General features: G+C 40.5%; 1 protein-coding gene across 2 annotated transcripts in view; it reads left to right on the top strand.

Moving 5' to 3' along the window:
* Positions 1–17,353, top strand: part of ADAM12 (ADAM metallopeptidase domain 12) — a 191,250-nt gene that overhangs the window by 94,462 nt on the left and 79,435 nt on the right. For both annotated transcript variants that reach the window (XM_064464375.1, XM_064464376.1), the window contains exons 4-5: positions 12,613–12,691; positions 16,320–16,396. In XM_064464375.1, coding sequence (XP_064320445.1) covers positions 12,613–12,691; positions 16,320–16,396 — 156 coding nt within the window. The remainder of the gene's footprint in view (positions 1–12,612; positions 12,692–16,319; positions 16,397–17,353) is intronic.

Genomic DNA, 17,353 nt, shown 5'->3' with positions numbered 1-17,353 from the left:
CAGACTTTTCCTAACGGGTTTTATGTCACTAAACAACTTTCAATATATCACTTAAATCTTAGGTCAGGAAGGAAGGTTTTCCAGAATCCTGTTGAACAGTTTCCCAAAAGATTTGTTTCTTCACTCTGGGCATCTTCTAAGTTAGTAACACCTACACAGAATAAAGCAATACGCTGCTGAGATTTCTCCACTGATGTCCGCAGTAGTAGCGTACATATGCTTTATTCAAGTGTGAATAATTCTGTGTGGTGTAAGATTATGGGGCACCACGTGCATATATTTCATATAGGTAACAGATAAATATGACAAACATTGGGATTTTGTGTGTCCAACTTGACCAAGTGCCTTAGAGAAGACTGATTTTCAGAGGATGGGACCGAAGTGTCTGAAGATGTGTATCTGAAATAGCCATTCACTTCTAAGACTATTTTATGTGTGTGCAAATGCATCTAGTGCTCCAAAGTATACAGGTGTGTGTGTATGCACATATCATTTCTGCGTGTTTGACTCATTTTTGTGTATATGAATAGGTTGTATACAATCCTGTGGAACTTTATTTTCGGGCAGATGAGCCTACATTAATCCCTAAAACCCTGAGCAACAACAGAATTACTTTGCGGTGTTAGAGGGGAAAACATTGCAATAAAAATGAAGCATACTTTTAATTATCTGTAGTCATTCAGATGAAATCTATAATGAGCTTGATAAATGCTGTTGCTCTAGGCATCAATTTTTCAAATGACAGTAGAACCAAAAATATCTGGAAAGGCATTGTTAGCTTAGACTACACAATATTTTTGAGGCCTTGGTTAGTAGGAATAATTAAAATGACTTATGTAAGATAAGTGTCATATCTCTGCCAGCAACTAAATTTTAAGTGTTATTATAAACTAATTACGTCCTTGAATTGAAAAGAAAATTATAATTTTGTGTCTTAACTGCTAAAAGACAGTGCCTGATCTTTCTCTCGCCCAAGCTCTTTACCAGTGTACCTTCAGTGACTTCCGTGCAATGAGATGCCCTTGAACTGGGTGAGAAGCGAGTTTGGACCCCTGGGCCAGACAAACACCTTACTGTAGCAAAAAGTCAGAATCTGTTTCTGACATTAATCATTTCCTAAATAAGTAAAAGCAGAAGTAGCTGATGCTGTGGGGTTTTAATTTGTGTTTCTGATGGCAGGCTTGCCACTGGAGTGGGGAGGAGGGATCCTCGTGCCCCAGCCCCACTGCTTGCCCTTCCTTCTCACGTCTGTCTGCTGCAGCTCTGCCATGCTCATAGTCTGCCATGAGCCAGCTCGCCTGGCTAAAGCCATGGGCTTTAGCTTGATCGGATGGTTTCCTGCAGTCACTTGCTGTTAATTAATGTGTTTACTTGGTTCTTAAAGGATTCTGACACGTCAGAGTCAAGGAATTAGAAGTGTACAGCAGACAAAGAGGTGAACAAAGAAAGAAAAAAGCTAAAAACTTAGTTTACCTTTACCCCAATGTCCTGGTTTCACTGGCCACTCTTCCTTTCCTGCTTGAAAACATGAATGTGGAGCCTGACCAGACAAACAGGGGTGATGATCTGTGTTATCTCCATTAGAGGTCCCACTGAAGTCCCGTCTTGTGGAGTTGGTTGCTTGGTGCCCTGGCAACTGCCAGCCTCATATACCGTGTTGTGGTACCCACAGATTTGAGGTTTGTTTCAGAAAAGCCCCAATGTGGTTGTGTTGCTTTTTTGTGTCTTGCTTCCTAGGAAAAATATATCTCCTGTTTAACAGTGTAATAGTAAACATAGGCACGTAAGAGGTAATGAAAGGAGGCCTATGGAGGAATAATGTGGGAAAAAGGAGACAGAATGGGAAGATGAAGAAGAATGCCTAAGACAGAATGCAGGAAATGTAGGAAAGTAATTAATGGGTAAGAAATAGCAAAGGAATGAGGAATATTTCAAGCCCCATCCTTTCCCTCAGATGCTTCCACTCTATAAACTCGCTCGTTTCTTGGTACCTCAGGACCACGTTTTTGTTCTGCCAACACCTGAATCACCTCATCCCAATTTTAAGTCATATGTCGAGGCAGAATTAGTTGGAAATGAGCCATCATCCTCTGCGAGTATAGCCTAATGTTACTTGAAAAATCACTTCAGGCTTTCCCAAGTCACCTGAAGTGCCATATGCCAGTGGCTGATGCAGTGTTTGGGATGCAGGGGCTGAGGCAGTCGGTACGGGGCAGGAGCAGCTCATTGCCTTCAAGCCTGAACGGCAGAGGATGTCCTCATTTCAGAACTGGTTTAGAAAACATGCAGTTACACCTTCGTGCAAGAAATGATGCTGCTAGCAAAGCCAGAGAGCAACTGTATTTTTATTGGATCGGAGTAGTGTTAATAGGAGTCCATAATCTCATGCAGCTTTGCTTGTGCCAGTAAGAATAACCCTTACACACTTGAAAACCACATGAGCATTCATAGTCAGCCTCCAAACAAAAGCACAGGTTAATGAGACAGTGGGTATCTTACTGGCTGTTTTTCTGTCCCAGTAAAACCGTGCTAGGCGCAGAAATCAAAGCCTTATCTATAGATTTCCACAGGAACAGACTTCAGAGTACACCACGCTGTAATTGCTGCCATTAGCCTTAGCACGTTGCCCGAAATCTGCAGCTGCGGTCTTGTTGTGTTACCAAATTAGTTGATCTCCGTGGAAGTCACTGCTTTAATTGGAAAGGGAGAGTGTCAGGGGAGAGTGAGAACACCCTTGTGAGCTCTTGTTGAATCTCAGAGCCTCCACTCCACTTTCGTCCCTGGCTCATAAAAGATTTGGAGGCAGAGTGGGAGCAGCATTTCAGGGAAATGCAGCACGCTTGTTGTCTTCGTGAGTTATTTCCCTAGTGTTGGCCACCGTTGGCGACAGGGCTAGGTGGACCTTTGGTCTGACAACCTGCAGTCAGTCTTACAGCTTTTGGACCTACTCAGTTTTAAAAGAGCTTGCATACCAGATTTGTAGGCTTGAAACTTAAACACAGATTCTGTACAAAAATATCCTTACACACTTCTTCCTTCTTTATCTAGAATTTTAAAAGGTTAGTGAGAGAGGCAGTGAGGAGTAGGGCAAAATGAAAGCATATCTGTAAAAGTCAATGGTGTTCTGCAAGTGAAATATAAGTAGAGCCTAGTTAGAGCAAACAGCTCATTCTTGTGGCAAGGAAAAAATTGTGGGTTTAGTAAAACAGAAATACAATTTTATGTTTCAACAAACTGGCAGAAATGGCAAGACAACTTCATTTAAATTAAAAATGTAAATGCAAACCTACAGGCACACACTCAAAAGCAAGAATAAGATACAGAGAGGATGTGATTAGTGGTTAGAGTCTAAGAATAAACCTAAGCTCAGTGATTTTTCATTAATGTAAGAGCCTGGTTTTCTAAAAGTACTGCAGATGCTTGCATATAACCTTTTGTAATCCCACAGCAATATTTACATTTTGTTAGTTATATTTTAATAAGTTCTGATTTTTCACTGGAATTGCTTAAACTTCTATGTTTATATATTTTCCATGTTAGGACTGGTTTTCTTGGATGTTTTAAACAGAAGTCTCTACTAGTCTGGAAATGTTCACATGAAAGTACAGTTAGACAATTTGCCCCATGACATCTGTTGAGCAGCGTCATTTTACTCAGCTACAAATGACATATTTAATTGAATGAAACATTTCAAATAGACTTTGACAGCTTTCCAGCCCAGTACCTCCTAACTTACTATTTAATGAAAATATGCCATCCTAGAAGTGTTACAGGGACTATAAAGAATTTGTTTTATGAAAGGCAGTACTGTGATGTTAGAAAAGAATGCATTAAGATATTATGTCTGCCACTTGTGATATATGTACTTCTTAGCTTCTGAAATATCGCAAATGTTTTCTAGAGAATCTTTTGAGCCATGATTTTATGGTACTGTCTGTTGCCTACATCTGTAACTCTAATGCTGTGTTCTGCATGCAAGATCGGAATGTTAAAAAAAAAAAAAGCCCCTAGATTATCTTGTATGAGTTTTAGTGGAAGCATAATAATAGGAAGTATGCATTTCATAAGAAACCACAGTACTGTCATCTGAAGAACAGATCCGTGGAAGGGCAGCCAGAAGTTTCAGAGCCGTTGTTAGTCTTTAGTCTAGCCAAAGCCAATTCAGAATACTGAGCTGCGTAAATTTGTCTGGGTTCAGCCTGCAGCGTAGCAGTGCACATTACTTTTGATCTTTACCATAGATACTTCAGAGGTGTAGTAGTTCAGCGGTTATTTCCAGCACAGTGCTTTACTTTTGGCATGTTGCTTCAGGGTTTCACAGCTATTTCCGTTATTCTAAGTTAAAACTACTTAATATATTTCACACAATAAAGTATCTCTAAAGCAGTCAGCCTACAAAGCTTGCCTAAATGTACCGAGTTTTCCATCAAAAATCAGTTAGCCAACAAGTGCTGTCATCTGTCCGTAGCTGACAACAATTTGTAGCCAGTGTTACTCTGGACTTTTGCTGAAGGTGTTTGCTTTTCAAGGCATATTGCCCAGCTGAACTGATAACATGATTTCTATTATTCCGCTACACAGCAAAGCTCAAGGAAGGAATACAAAATATTCCTCACAAGGAGCTCTCCTAGGACAATTCTGTGAGAGAGATGCTGAAAACTGTCAAATGCTGCTCTGGTATATTGGAGTGGGCTGGTGAAAAACAAAGTCAGATCGTCTTTGAGGTTAACACAGGCAGGATGCTGGGAAACTGGTTCTGACTTTGGCTCTCAGTGTGTGAGAGAGGAGCAACTGCTCACGGTCAAAGTAAAAGATGCCATTCCTTCTTCTGCCGGAGAAGTTTTGCTACGTCTCCAAGCTCCCTTGCAAAGATGGTGAGAAACTTGCTGGTATTCCTCTCATTCCCCACACATGCCATGTGGGTTGCTTCTTCCCTTAATGACCCTCTGAGGCTGCAGGGTACCTAACGCTGTCTCATTTTGACTACCCTGAGGGTCTTGGCCAAGCTTAAGCCATTTTAGGGAGAGAACTTGTTTCTACCCATCTGCTTTGTTGGAAAACATGTTGTTTATCTTCTTCCAAGAGAGAACATGCTTTCACCGCAACACTGCTTAGCAGTAGTCTCTTCATTAACGTTTTGGAATTAGAATGATGAAGTAAATGGTATCGTTTTGGCAAGTAAATGTTTGCCGTAAACATTACAATGAGTGATGGAAGCAGGGTGTGCAGCCGAGAGCCCGGAACAGAATGGGAGGCTGCTGACGTGCTTATTAATTTCATTTCAATCTTTTTCTATTGAAGTTTGGGGAGGTGAGGTTTATGGTTTATTTTCCAAGCAGTCAGGAAACAAGCAAACTCTCAATCACTCAGTGATTGCCAGCTAGGGAGGTGGTTTTCTCTCTTAGTTGTTCAGATTTGTTTGCTTAGACTGTTCTTCGGTTTTCTACATCCCTCAACCTCATTTAATGATAAGTTCTCAAGACATGATGCTTGTAGGCTTTAAACTGTACTTGTCCCTCTTTCCTCCCTATCCCCAGCACACCAGAGAGCAGCTTTCAATGAGAGTACCTGTGTTTCAACACACTGTCTAGGGACAACTCAGAGTGTGGCTCTCACGTTTGATCTTGTAGCACGTGCTTATGGAAATTTGCTCTCCTCGTGCCAATACTGTTCCGCTCATGCAAGGGGGTGGGATTGGGATTTTAAAATGGACTCTGGTAGACACAGGTTTATATGAATTTCTGCATCAGAAGAACTGGGTAGAAGTACAGAGACTGATTTTTCAAATGTAGCGTATGATCAACTCAAATTGTCTATCTACAGACCATGTGAAATAGGCCAGAGGCTACTACCATAGAGTTAATATTGCAACTTTGGATGCTTGGTTGATTTCCTAGCTATTATAGTTTTATTTTGCTCCCCTCTTTTCCTCGGAATTGTTGTGCTAATTAAGCTCTGCGAATTTCAATCTCTCTGGTTCTTCAATTATGACATTACAGTCCTTCTATGGCAGCACACTGGAGTGTAGAAGATAGGATATTATGAAGTGGAGACATTCAATGGGAAAATGTCCAAAAGCATTTCAAATCACTTAAGATAATTAAACAAGGGGAAAGAATGTGGCGTGCTTAAAGAATATGTGGTGGTTTTGTGAATAGGATGATGTTAGGTGCCTGTGCATGGGAAACTCATTACGCATGCTTCACTCATTCGTTATAGTGTAATGAGAAAGAAGAATTGAAAATCGCCTCTGTGAATATCGCCTTTGTGCGTATCAGGAGGTACTTGCACTGAGACCACCACTGCAGAAGCAGCAGGCTTAACAGATTTGTTTATTCCTCTGGATATATACCTGCAAAGAAATACAACAATTGAAGAAATAACAACTAATTCCAGTGTAAAGGTCAAAATTACCTGATCTGAGATGCTTAAGAGTTAACGGAGTATGCTGGTGTCGGTAGGCAGAGGTTGAGATGACATTTTTCACGACTGCATATATGCTATCCTGTTTCATTCTCCTCACCTCCCCCATTTGTAGGCAAGGTTTAAAATACATAGCCGGAGGGGTTTTAATAAGAATTTGTATAACAGAGTGAGGCAGTACTTGGATGGGGGGGGAAACAGGCACTTTATCATTCAGAAGAAGGAGAAAGAGTAACAAGTGTAAGTAAAGGTCAGATGTCTGTCTGAGCTACAGGCAGCATATCTGAGGAGAAGGGAAGCACCGCAGTCAGGTTTGGGTCAGCCTTGCACTACCAGTGGCTTATTATGATCAATGCTCCCACGGAGTGGGTAGAGCAGCTGACTGTCATCATTTAAGAAGTCATTGGAATAGTCAATGTTCTTCCTAAAACACCAGTTATTAAAGTAATGTAACTATACTGAGATGTTAATCAAAACCAAAGGTAATCAGGAAAGCAAACTTTAGAGCATGAAAATAGTATGTCCCTCTCCAAAGCTCAATAGGTTCACAGCACCTTCTCTGTATCATCAAAATCAACCCTGGGAAACCTCCTAACCAAAGAGTGCATTGCTGTGATGTTGGACCCCAGAACAGAGATGTCCATGTGTGACCATACTCGAAACAAGATTTAAGGTGAAGATTAGGGGCTGCATTTCCAAACCTTTCCACAGGATGAGGAGTTGAGGAAGCAAAAATCAGATCATACACCTCAGTACTCTTGAGTATTGCGGTATATATGCAGAGTCCCCAAAATTCATTCCTAGGTGTGTCAAAGCTCAGAATCAAATAGTTGGCAAAGCTCTAGCTCAGATTTGAGGCTTCTTTACACCTCCATGAGATTCAGAAGAAAACATTGTGCTGCTTTTAGAAATTGCTTATGGTGTTTCCAGTTCTGGCATGAGTTTTTAGCTAAGTGTCCAGTTCCTGCTTCACTTTACCCCATCTTGAAGTCCCAGTTAGTTCTTGATGGCTGTGACATCCCTGGGGACGCTGGCTAGGTTTGGGCTGTATGCCACAGAGCACCTGCCCAAGAGAAGAAGCCAGGGTCCCTGCTTGCTCACTAGCACTAACAATCAGACAGTGCTAGCAGAAACAGGGATTTATTATTGTAAAAACTTGGGTCTCTTCTGCTGGCCCTGATCCCCTGCTGAAGCAAAGGTCTAGCTTTATGCTCCATGTCATGCAGAGCAAAGCATGGTCCTTCTGAGATGTGTAGCCATGAGCCACACACTCAGGATGATGAAGAAATGTGTGTAAGACCATCCAGACATCATACGGTTTAGCTTTAAAGCAGTGCTGTTGAGTGTCAGTTGCTGGATGTCACTTCAGTCTCACGGAGCAGCTTTGAGAGTCTTGTAGATCCATTTTGATGGGTAACAATGTTGGTGTCTTCCCCCTTATATCTCTATTGCAGGGGGATGACCTGGAACAGGGAGGGCAACCAAAGAAATTTCATCCTAAAAGACAGATCAAAAAGCAAGCCTGTGTGCCGTTCGAAAGAGATTTGCTCCTTCGGCTTTGTCTACCAGTGTCTCCTGCATCACCAAGGGAAACCCTGCTGTCTGCTTCTGTTGTGGTGATGCTTAGGCTTTTCCTGAGTAGCACTAACAGGAAAAGTACACAGTTCTTGTCATTTTTTTTGTAGCTTGATATTCTATACTTGGCACGTGGATGGTTAAAGGAGAATTGATAATAATCTACACCTATCTGAATGATGTATGTACCAAGAAGGAAGAGCAATTGTTTCAGCTAGTGAAAGAAGTGTAACTAGTTAAAACTAGAAAAGGCTGAAAAGGAAATGCATCATGACAGTAACATCTGTTGGAATACAAAGTAATCTCCCTTTGGATGTGGTAGGATCAGCATTGCTTCTGACATTTGAAGCTCGATGAGACAGAACCTAATTTGATCTACAGCGTGCTTGGCTTCCAGGGAGGCCGTCTATATGATCCACTAGATTTTCTCCATCTCTGACTTCTGTGACTCTGTCTTTCTGACTCTCCCTGGGTGATGAAATACCATTATAACCTTTTGAAATAATATATTGGTGCCTGGAGAGCAGAAAGTGATTTTCTCATTTGCAAGTGAGAGGCAGTGTGTTAAATTACCATTCCTGCCATTAAATGGATTGAATAAAAAATTTGACATGTTTAAAACAAGACATTTTCCCCCTCCCCAAACAAACCGCCTGAGACTTCATGTTGCAGGGGGCTGGGAAGGTGAAGATTAGAAGTTTAAATAACATTCATCATATTCCCTGAAGCTTAGGTTAGTGGAAGCTGCGTGACACCTGAAAATGTTTCAGCAAATCTGACAGGTAAGCTTCCTGCCGATTTACAGAGGATGAGGAAGCCTGTGCTGTGTCTGTCACAGATCAGGAGCGATAGAACTTGTCCTTCTGGGCCACTGAAGCTTCTACTTGTTAATTTGGCTCTGGGAAATGTGAAAAAATCCATGGTGCTGACAAACACAGTGACTAAGTACCTAGCAATTTAACTCAGGAATTGCACTTTTGCATCTTTGGAGAATAAATGAGAAAGTTGTGGTGTTGTTTCAACTGGTTTTTTTAATCACATCCAGCAGTTGATGCAGTTCTCGATAACATTTGTTTCTGCCTCTTCAAGCAGCACAAAAAAATTGATAATCAACTGGTACTGCCAAGCACTGTAGCTGACAACATTTGAAACTCCAGACATAGTGATGAATTGCACTATGATATATTAATGTTATTTTGATCCTTGCTCTTTCAGAATTACATTGATCCAATTAGGTTAAGTAGCTTGCCATCTAAATTAATTTACTTTCCTCTATTAATCTCCTTTACTGGGGGTCAAAACCAGAAATGTAAATCAATCTGTTATGTTGCATATCTTTTTTGGGAGGTAATTAAATTACCTAATAGATACATATGTTGAATTCATTGTTTAGTATGTTAAGCAGTATTGCCATAATCGGAAAGTAAAGTGGAGCACACTCAGTTGTGGTATTTGAGTGCTTGTAACACTTAGATTTCATAACCTTTCAAGAAATGCCTTTACATGACTTGCTGTCCCTGGGTACTAATGCTGCGGGCTTATTCGGCTATGAGGCTTTTAAGATATTAGACATTTTGAAAGCGGGGATAACAGCTTCTTTCTCTGCTGGAAATTGTTGGACTCCCTGGTGGCATGTCTTGCAGAGGTCCCCAACCTCTGCTGTGTGGAGAAAACCTTTCCTCTGGCCTCCACTCAGAGCAGCACTAGTGCCATACATGGCAGGAACACAGATGTTTTAGCAATGATGTCTTAGTTACTGAACTGAAGGAGTGTTAATACACACTCCTGAAAAACTTTCTCATTTTCTTAAAAAAGTCCTTTGGTGGTACATGAAATTTCCATGAGTTGAAATCCTACTTTGGCTTCTCCATTGCGGCATACTTTTTATTTTATTAAGTTAGTCCAATAGTGGGACTCCATCATCTTGGTGCTCTTGCCAGTGTTTTACTAGTCACACTGGGAATGCTTATTTTCAGCCGGTATTTTCATCAGGGTAGATAGCAAACCTATATCCTGATGAAACATGCCTGATAGGGAGATTGATGACAGCTACACCAGGAATTCGTTTACCTGCTATATTTCCTCACCTTACTAAGTAGAACTTACCTGCTTTGAGTAGATTAAAATGAAAACGGAGCATTGATGTAAGGGAATGAGACTCAGTGGCTGGAACTGAATGTTGACACAGTCAAGCCAGGTACCAAGTGCAGTGTTTTTACATTGAGCTTAATGAACTCTAAAAACTTAACAGACTTGTGATAGCTTCATCATCAGAGATCTAGACAAGGGCTCTATACAGTAAGAAAGTGGGTCTAGTTCCATCACAGTCATAATACTACAAGATTCATTCAACTCAAATGACGTATGTAATGCAGCAGGTCAGACTGCTGATCACAGCACTCCCTTCTGGTATTAAAATCTATGAATCTATGAAATATTTTCTAAATCTGTGCCTGAGGGTAGAATGAACAGAAGCAGAAAGGTCACCTTTATCACCACTGCTGTCAAACACTTTGGAAATAACCGAGCACAAAGCAAGTATATTGCTCAGTCACTTTGTCATGATGCTACATCTGTTACCCTTCCCCTTGCCTGTATTTTGCCCCATTAAATAAAAATCTCTCTGGTATCCCATATGAAATCCCATTTCCAAGAAGTACACAGCAGATCTCTGTTGGCTTCAACAGGAACGGATCTTACCTTTTGCCTTTACAAAGTTCTGCTTGCTAAATGCAGAAATTAGCAGCGTTACAGAAATAATAGCAATAATTAAGAAAGCAGCTGCTTTTTGTGATAATGAGACAGTAGGAAACATGGATACAGCACACTTTGTTTCAGGCACACCTTCCAGAGGCTGCAGGCACAAGAGGTGAGATAAACGTAGGTGTCAGGTGCCATCCAAGACACCACAGGGTATTTGAGGTGTCCCTGCGGAGCTGATTGGTGAAATATATAGAGTATCTAAGTCAACATAGAGGCTTGGCTGGGCAACCAAATCCTGCTCGAGGTCTGGTGGTTGGCTGAGATCCAGAGCAGCTCCTGTACAACCCACCAAACGCTGCAGTGTTTGAACATTTGGTATCTATTAATATGCTAATATTTCCCACAAACTGAAAAATGTAAAGTGAGGTTCTATGCTTCAGTGCTCATTGTGTTGGGGCTCTGCTACCTTCATCTTTTTATGCTGCTGTTTCCTTTTTTTTTTTTTTTTTAGTCTTGTTCCATTCAGCCTTTTTTTTCTTCAACCTTAAGATAGAGACTTTTAAAGACTAGTTTTCTCTCCGGTAGGTGTTTGTACAGTGCCCAGCACAACCAGGTCCTCATTGTGACTGAGCCATTGGGTATCCATGTGATGCAAATAAACCGGTAATGAAAAGTAAATGTTTGTTCATGCTCTACTTTTAATGTTGATACGAAGTGCAAGAAATGTGTACAGAAGCCGCGTACTAGTTTGCACTAGTAGATGTGCAAGAGTGCAGCATTAACCACCTTTAAGTAAAAGACAGGGCCTGGTTTGTTCAAATGAACAACCCAAGGGAGAAAGGCTTTGCTGTGAAACCCTATGCCAAAGATTTTCAACAGTCCAAACTCTCCAGTTTTCTGAAGGCGATGGTGGCATTTATCTTTGGTTTCTTCTATATTGTGCTTTTGCATTTCATGAGAATGTCAAAACTCAGGGACGTTTGTGTTGAGGAAGATAGTTTAACACCTATGTTAGCAGTAAATGTGAATATGTATTCTTCCTTCTGGCCTTGTTAGAAATGCTCTTTAGATAAGAAGTTGAAAAACAGAATAATAACAAGACTCTTTTTTTAACAAAAAAAGGCAGATGTTGCATTCCCTATTCTATGAGTTTACTACAAAAAGAGAAGTTCTCATAGTTGTCACGCACAAGCCCCTCTCTGGAGATTTCCGGAAAATAGTAATTGCAAGTCAAAATTTTGTATATCGTTGCCAAAGGCAGGAGGGGAAGTGTGGAGGGAATGAGAACAAAATGTCTCATCACAGACATGGTCTCTCCCTGTCTCCTGATACATCCTTTCAAGTCCTTAGGTTTCCATTCCTGAATATCCTTTTCAGATGATCAGAATAAATCCAGCACTCTAACTTTTGTGATGTTCTTGTAGTGATTTTCCTTGACTGTCAATGGAAGATGTTTGTTTCATTTACCGAGAGCTAAACTAGTCTTTGGACGGTCAGTTGCTGACGAACACAACACATCATGTAGTAAAATACGTAACACAGGCAAAACATTTTCCTTTTCCACAAACCACCATTATTTAACAATACTCCAAATGTCTAGATTTCAGATTTAATGTCAAATGTGTTGAAAATTACATGGAAGATTCAATACTGAGATACGCTGGCATGCAGTCCTCATCTGGAAAAGAAAGCAGTCTGGAAACTTGTAGTCTTTTCACAATTACCGAAAGGAAGCGTTCATGTACTGCAGCTTCAGTATTTGGAGTTATATTTTTCCTTATTTCGCGCACACAGCCCCGGTAGTCATTGTGTCATTAATGCTTGGCTCTGATCACTATCTCAAACGGAACCGCTAAAGGACAAAGTCAAGGTGATGTGGCCTTAATATTACGTCTGCTCTATTTTTTTCAGGGGCCTGTTAGCCAGCAGCTTCACAGAAACACATTATTTGAAAGACGGCACTAATGTGGTTCTCGCACGCAATTACACGGTAAGGCTGGTGTGTCGTGGGTAGATGATGCTTCATCGTTAAAACCCAAAATGCTCTCTGCTGGGATCTGAGCCACGGGATGAAACAGCTCCGTGTGATCTTCTTTTATTGTTGCCTTCAGTACCTTTTTGACTGCTGTGATCCTACACATGAATTTTTAGAGAGAGACTTTAAAGGCAGGCTGTTGGGTTTTAACCAGGTGACTCTTAAAATCTGTAAGATTTATTCAGCTTCTTGGAAATATACCTATTAAAGTTTTGTAATAAATGCAGCCATTGTTGATCAGTTATGGAGGAAAGTTGTGGTTCAGGTAGGAAGAAAGCCCTAAATCTCTGATTTCCATAGTCCGGAACTCATATCAGAGGTTTTGAAGGCTTGGGTGCCTTTCTGCACTGGGGAAGCCATGGCTGGGGTTTGAGAGAGGGGGGCAGTTGTTTGCATTTATTTCTTAAACCAGACCATAAGACACTTATGGCTATACTTTATACATACATACATATACATATATAAATACACACACACGTATGTATGTATGTGTATATTTATGTGTGTGTATATATAAATAAGGAAACATGAACCTTTTTAAAATCAGTAGCTAAAACCTGATTTTTATAAATAAGAAACATTTTAAGGCAGTAATGGTTTTGTCCTCTGACAGTACGAACGCCTTAATTAGAGACCATGCCCCAAGTGATTTAAATTACAAAGTTTGCCTTTTATCTGGCTAAGTCCTATAAAGTGTTTGTTGTGTTGCGTTACTTATTTATTGACGCTGTCAGAAGAGGCATCATGCTTTGTGTTCCCATCCGTAATGGGCTCTGCCGGTCTCAGTGAAAGCCATTATTTCTTTGCATAACATCTTACTTCTGAAAAAGCATCTTCATTACAGCCCCAGACCGCCCAAGTAAAGCAATCATTTTGAAAGCTTTCAGTGTTTTGTTTTTTGCTGGATGCTCATATCTTCTTCAAAATCAGCTTAGTAGAAAATGGTCATTTGTTTTAGAAACAGGAAGGCTATATTGGCTCCTCAAGGAACTAAGAGGAAAGAAATGAAGTGCTGGCCGCTTTGACAGATTAGCCTACATTAACACGGCTATGTCTAAAGCTAATGAGAACTAGGCATTCCCTTACTAAAAAAAAAAAAGTCTGTTTTCATAATGGCAGTAAGTCATGATTAATACTGACAGTGCATTTTGCTGCCTAAAATATTTTTTCGAGACATCAGTGTATTCATTTTTCATTAAATGCTGCAATATGGTTTAAAAAAGATAAGTCTCTGTGATTTCATTTGTATATCTCTTCTTCGCTGAGGACATCAATATAGTCTGTAGTTGAAACCAAATCCAATTTCCCATTGAAAAGTTGCTTAGTCAAATTCTGCGTGGAGGGCAGAGCAAGTCAGGTTTGTGGAGCTGTCGTGTGGGGAGTTTCTCTAGCACACGAGTCAGTGTCCAGGTTATTCTTCTGGTTTGTAGCGCTTGAAAAATTTGCAGTTGTCAAAAGCTGGTATTTATTAAATGATCTCAAGTAAAAGTAGAGTATGACAAATCAGCCACGATAATTATTTGGGGGTGGTGGTGGTAGTGGTGTCATCCATTTTATATTCTAGTTTACAGGAATAAAAATATTTGATAGGAGAAAAAAAAAAATCCTGCAGTTTAGTGGAGTTACTGAGCTAGAAATCAATTTTCTACCAGTCCAATTGCAGGCCATGGTCTGATAAGTTTACATTTTCGGTATTGAACTTTGGCATCATGTAGCATGTGGATCCCAGAGAAGTTGTGAAATGGGCCACAACAAGGAGCTCAAAGTTAATAAAATGACAAGTTGTGTGTAGAGAGGGAAAGAAATCAGGACCTTTGCCATAATTCACTCTTTGATAAAGACAGCCAGACTGCAGCAGCAGCCTGTGTGGGATGAGATACCAGCCTGCCCTCCCCTTTTCACTGAGGACTGTGCTTAACACTGGTGATGCTAAACCCCAAAGACTGGCTTCTTAAGAGCTGCCTTGTACTTAACTTGAAGTGACAAGAATAAAACTACTTTATTTTTGCGTTTCGACAGTTTCAGGGTCACTGTGTGAGAGTCAGGGCTGAGGCGAGGGGTGTTGTTTTTTCTTCTGTCTTAGCAACTGGATGCTTGTAACTGATAATATTAAAATAAGGTGAAATGGTACGCTCTTGCTGGAAACTTTGACGTCCATAGCAATTGTGACTGAAGCAATCATCCCAAAAAAATTCAGTCTATGACTTCCTCCCTTTTATTGTGGCTTTATCCTTGCTAATGTGTTACTGACGTTTTATATGAGTACTGATGATAAAATTACCCAAGAGTAAAACGCTATTACCCTGTTTCTACTATTTCTTTAACTGAGATTTCTACTGAGATTTGAATTTTAAAAGTCAGATGTTGCTATTCTGTGTTCGGTTGCTCATATCAGAAACAAAAATGCTCTAAACAAATATTTTTCATGGTATAACCTTATTTGCAGAAAATTCATATCTGAATTATTCCATCTTGCCCAGAATTTTCATGGCTATTGCTTTCTTTAACAAAATCAAGGTGGTCTTTAGAAGTCTGCTATGTGAGGCTTTGTAAGTGCAAGCCATGCCCCCAAACTGAAAAGGTTAATTAATGCAGCTGGATGGATGTGAACGAACCAAGTAATAAAAAGGCACAGTGAGATGACAGGTTGAAGCATGAGTGATAACTTTCCTTTGCACTAATAAGATGGGAACCTTTACAACAGTGTTTTCAGTTTCCAGATGACATTCAAAGGAGCCACGAGAAAAGAAATGCTGGACGTGACACAGTCATTGCTTTCCAGCCAGTCACGTAATTGGCAATGTAGTATAACCTTTAGTCAACAATAAAATTAACCTTGATTCCAGACAGATATGTGTGTGTGCTGAGAAAGTATCTCTGTTGTGGGTGCCTTTTGCAAGCCGTGAATTATTAAGGAAATGCAATAATCTAGCTGCAAAATGAAATTGGACTGCTGCCTCTCAAAATAGAAGACCCTCCTAGTCTTGGTTGTTCTTAATAACATGCAGTCACTCAGTTGGGTAATTCAATAAAAGGTTTCCTTTGCAACCTGTTTTCCTTCCCCTTCTCTTGCTCTGTGATTTTTTTCAGGCTATGGGATTGGGATTGGCTTTTTTTATACTTCCCTTTATACGTAGCTACCTCCCATAGACATACATAGATGTAAATGGCCTTAAGTAAAAATATGTGTGTCTATAGAAAGTAGTAACATGTGTTAGATGATTTGTTAATCTGATTAATTTTATAAAATATTCCATATTGTGGCTTTAAATAAAATAACACAGAAAAAGGCTGTCGGTCATGCAATTTAAATACCATTGGCCCTCTTTAAAAAAACGACCAAACCACAGAACAATAACAACAAAAAAAACCCCACCAGCCCAACCTCTGGGGTTTAAAAACACCCATTGTTTCCATTTAGGAACCCTTTGGGCTGTTAAATACAGTGAATTTTTAGTGGGGCAGGAAAGGTGCTGTCAACAGGCTTCTGAATGAAATCAAAACCAGCTTCGAAAACCATGAGAGAACAAGCGAGCGAAGAACTTCTATGATTACTGAAATGTTTTCTCCTTTTTGCCATCAGGGTCACTGCTATTACCACGGCAATGTACGAGGGTACCCCGACTCCTCAGTCAGCCTCAGTACCTGCTCTGGACTCAGGTGAGCCAATATTTCAGTCATACTTGAGCTCCGTAAGAAACCACCCCAGTACTCATCGAGGTGTTTTTGCCTTTTAATGTATATATCAATGTCCATTTTTCAAATGTTGGTACAATCTCTGTAAAAACATTTTCCCTCTAGTTGCTCTGAAGAGAAAAAAAGAAGTAGATAATGCAGTTTGGGGGTTTTCCATGACATCCCTTCTCTCTTGCTGCCCATCCTTCTCAATACCCTTTTGCAGCAGTGCGGTGCTTGGCACAGTTTTGGGCTGGCAGTCCCCGGCATCCCTCCAGTCCTCCTTGTCCTCAGAGCTGTTTCACCACGGATGGCAGAACTGCTTTGCAGCTGCGAACTCATGCATGGTCCAGCAGCCTCACCATTAGGAGAGATTGCTTTATAAATATGGCTGCGGAGCTCAATAAATTGCATTCATGGCAGGTATGATGCTCAGCATTAGGATTTTAGCTACTTGTTAACAGAAGAGTAGCAGATTAACATCACCAAAAACCAAACCTCTTCTGAGTTTGAGAAAGGGACAGGCTGACAACATTTTAAATACACAATGGACACAGTTCAGGAAACAATTATCTTCCTTACTTGGACAATCAGAGACTGGTATTTACTCACAGAGCTGTTCCAAATCACAGTAATTAACTGTAAATTGGCTCTAGTGTTCTCCCTGGAAAACCCAGTTTTCCTGTCAGATTTCCAGCTGTCTCAACCTTTTCTGGGTTTGTTTAGTTTATCTACAAACAGCATGAGTAGCTGGAGTCTTTTTCCCTTGATTTTGCATTTTGTGCAATAGTGGCATTATCGAGGCTTTTATAACCGGAGCTCTGGGACAGACAGCAGCAGAGAGAGCAAGCTCTCTGTTACCAGGACCCCTCTCCCTGTTGGAAGGACCCGCTTGCTGTAGTGGATGGGATTGCTGTGGCTCATTCCCACACGGAGAGGGGT

The sequence above is a fragment of the Phalacrocorax carbo genome, chromosome 12 (genome assembly GCF_963921805.1).
Source record: "Phalacrocorax carbo chromosome 12, bPhaCar2.1, whole genome shotgun sequence".
Lineage (NCBI taxonomy): Eukaryota > Metazoa > Chordata > Aves > Suliformes > Phalacrocoracidae > Phalacrocorax > Phalacrocorax carbo.
This window is presented reverse-complemented; position numbering and strand designations above follow the sequence as displayed.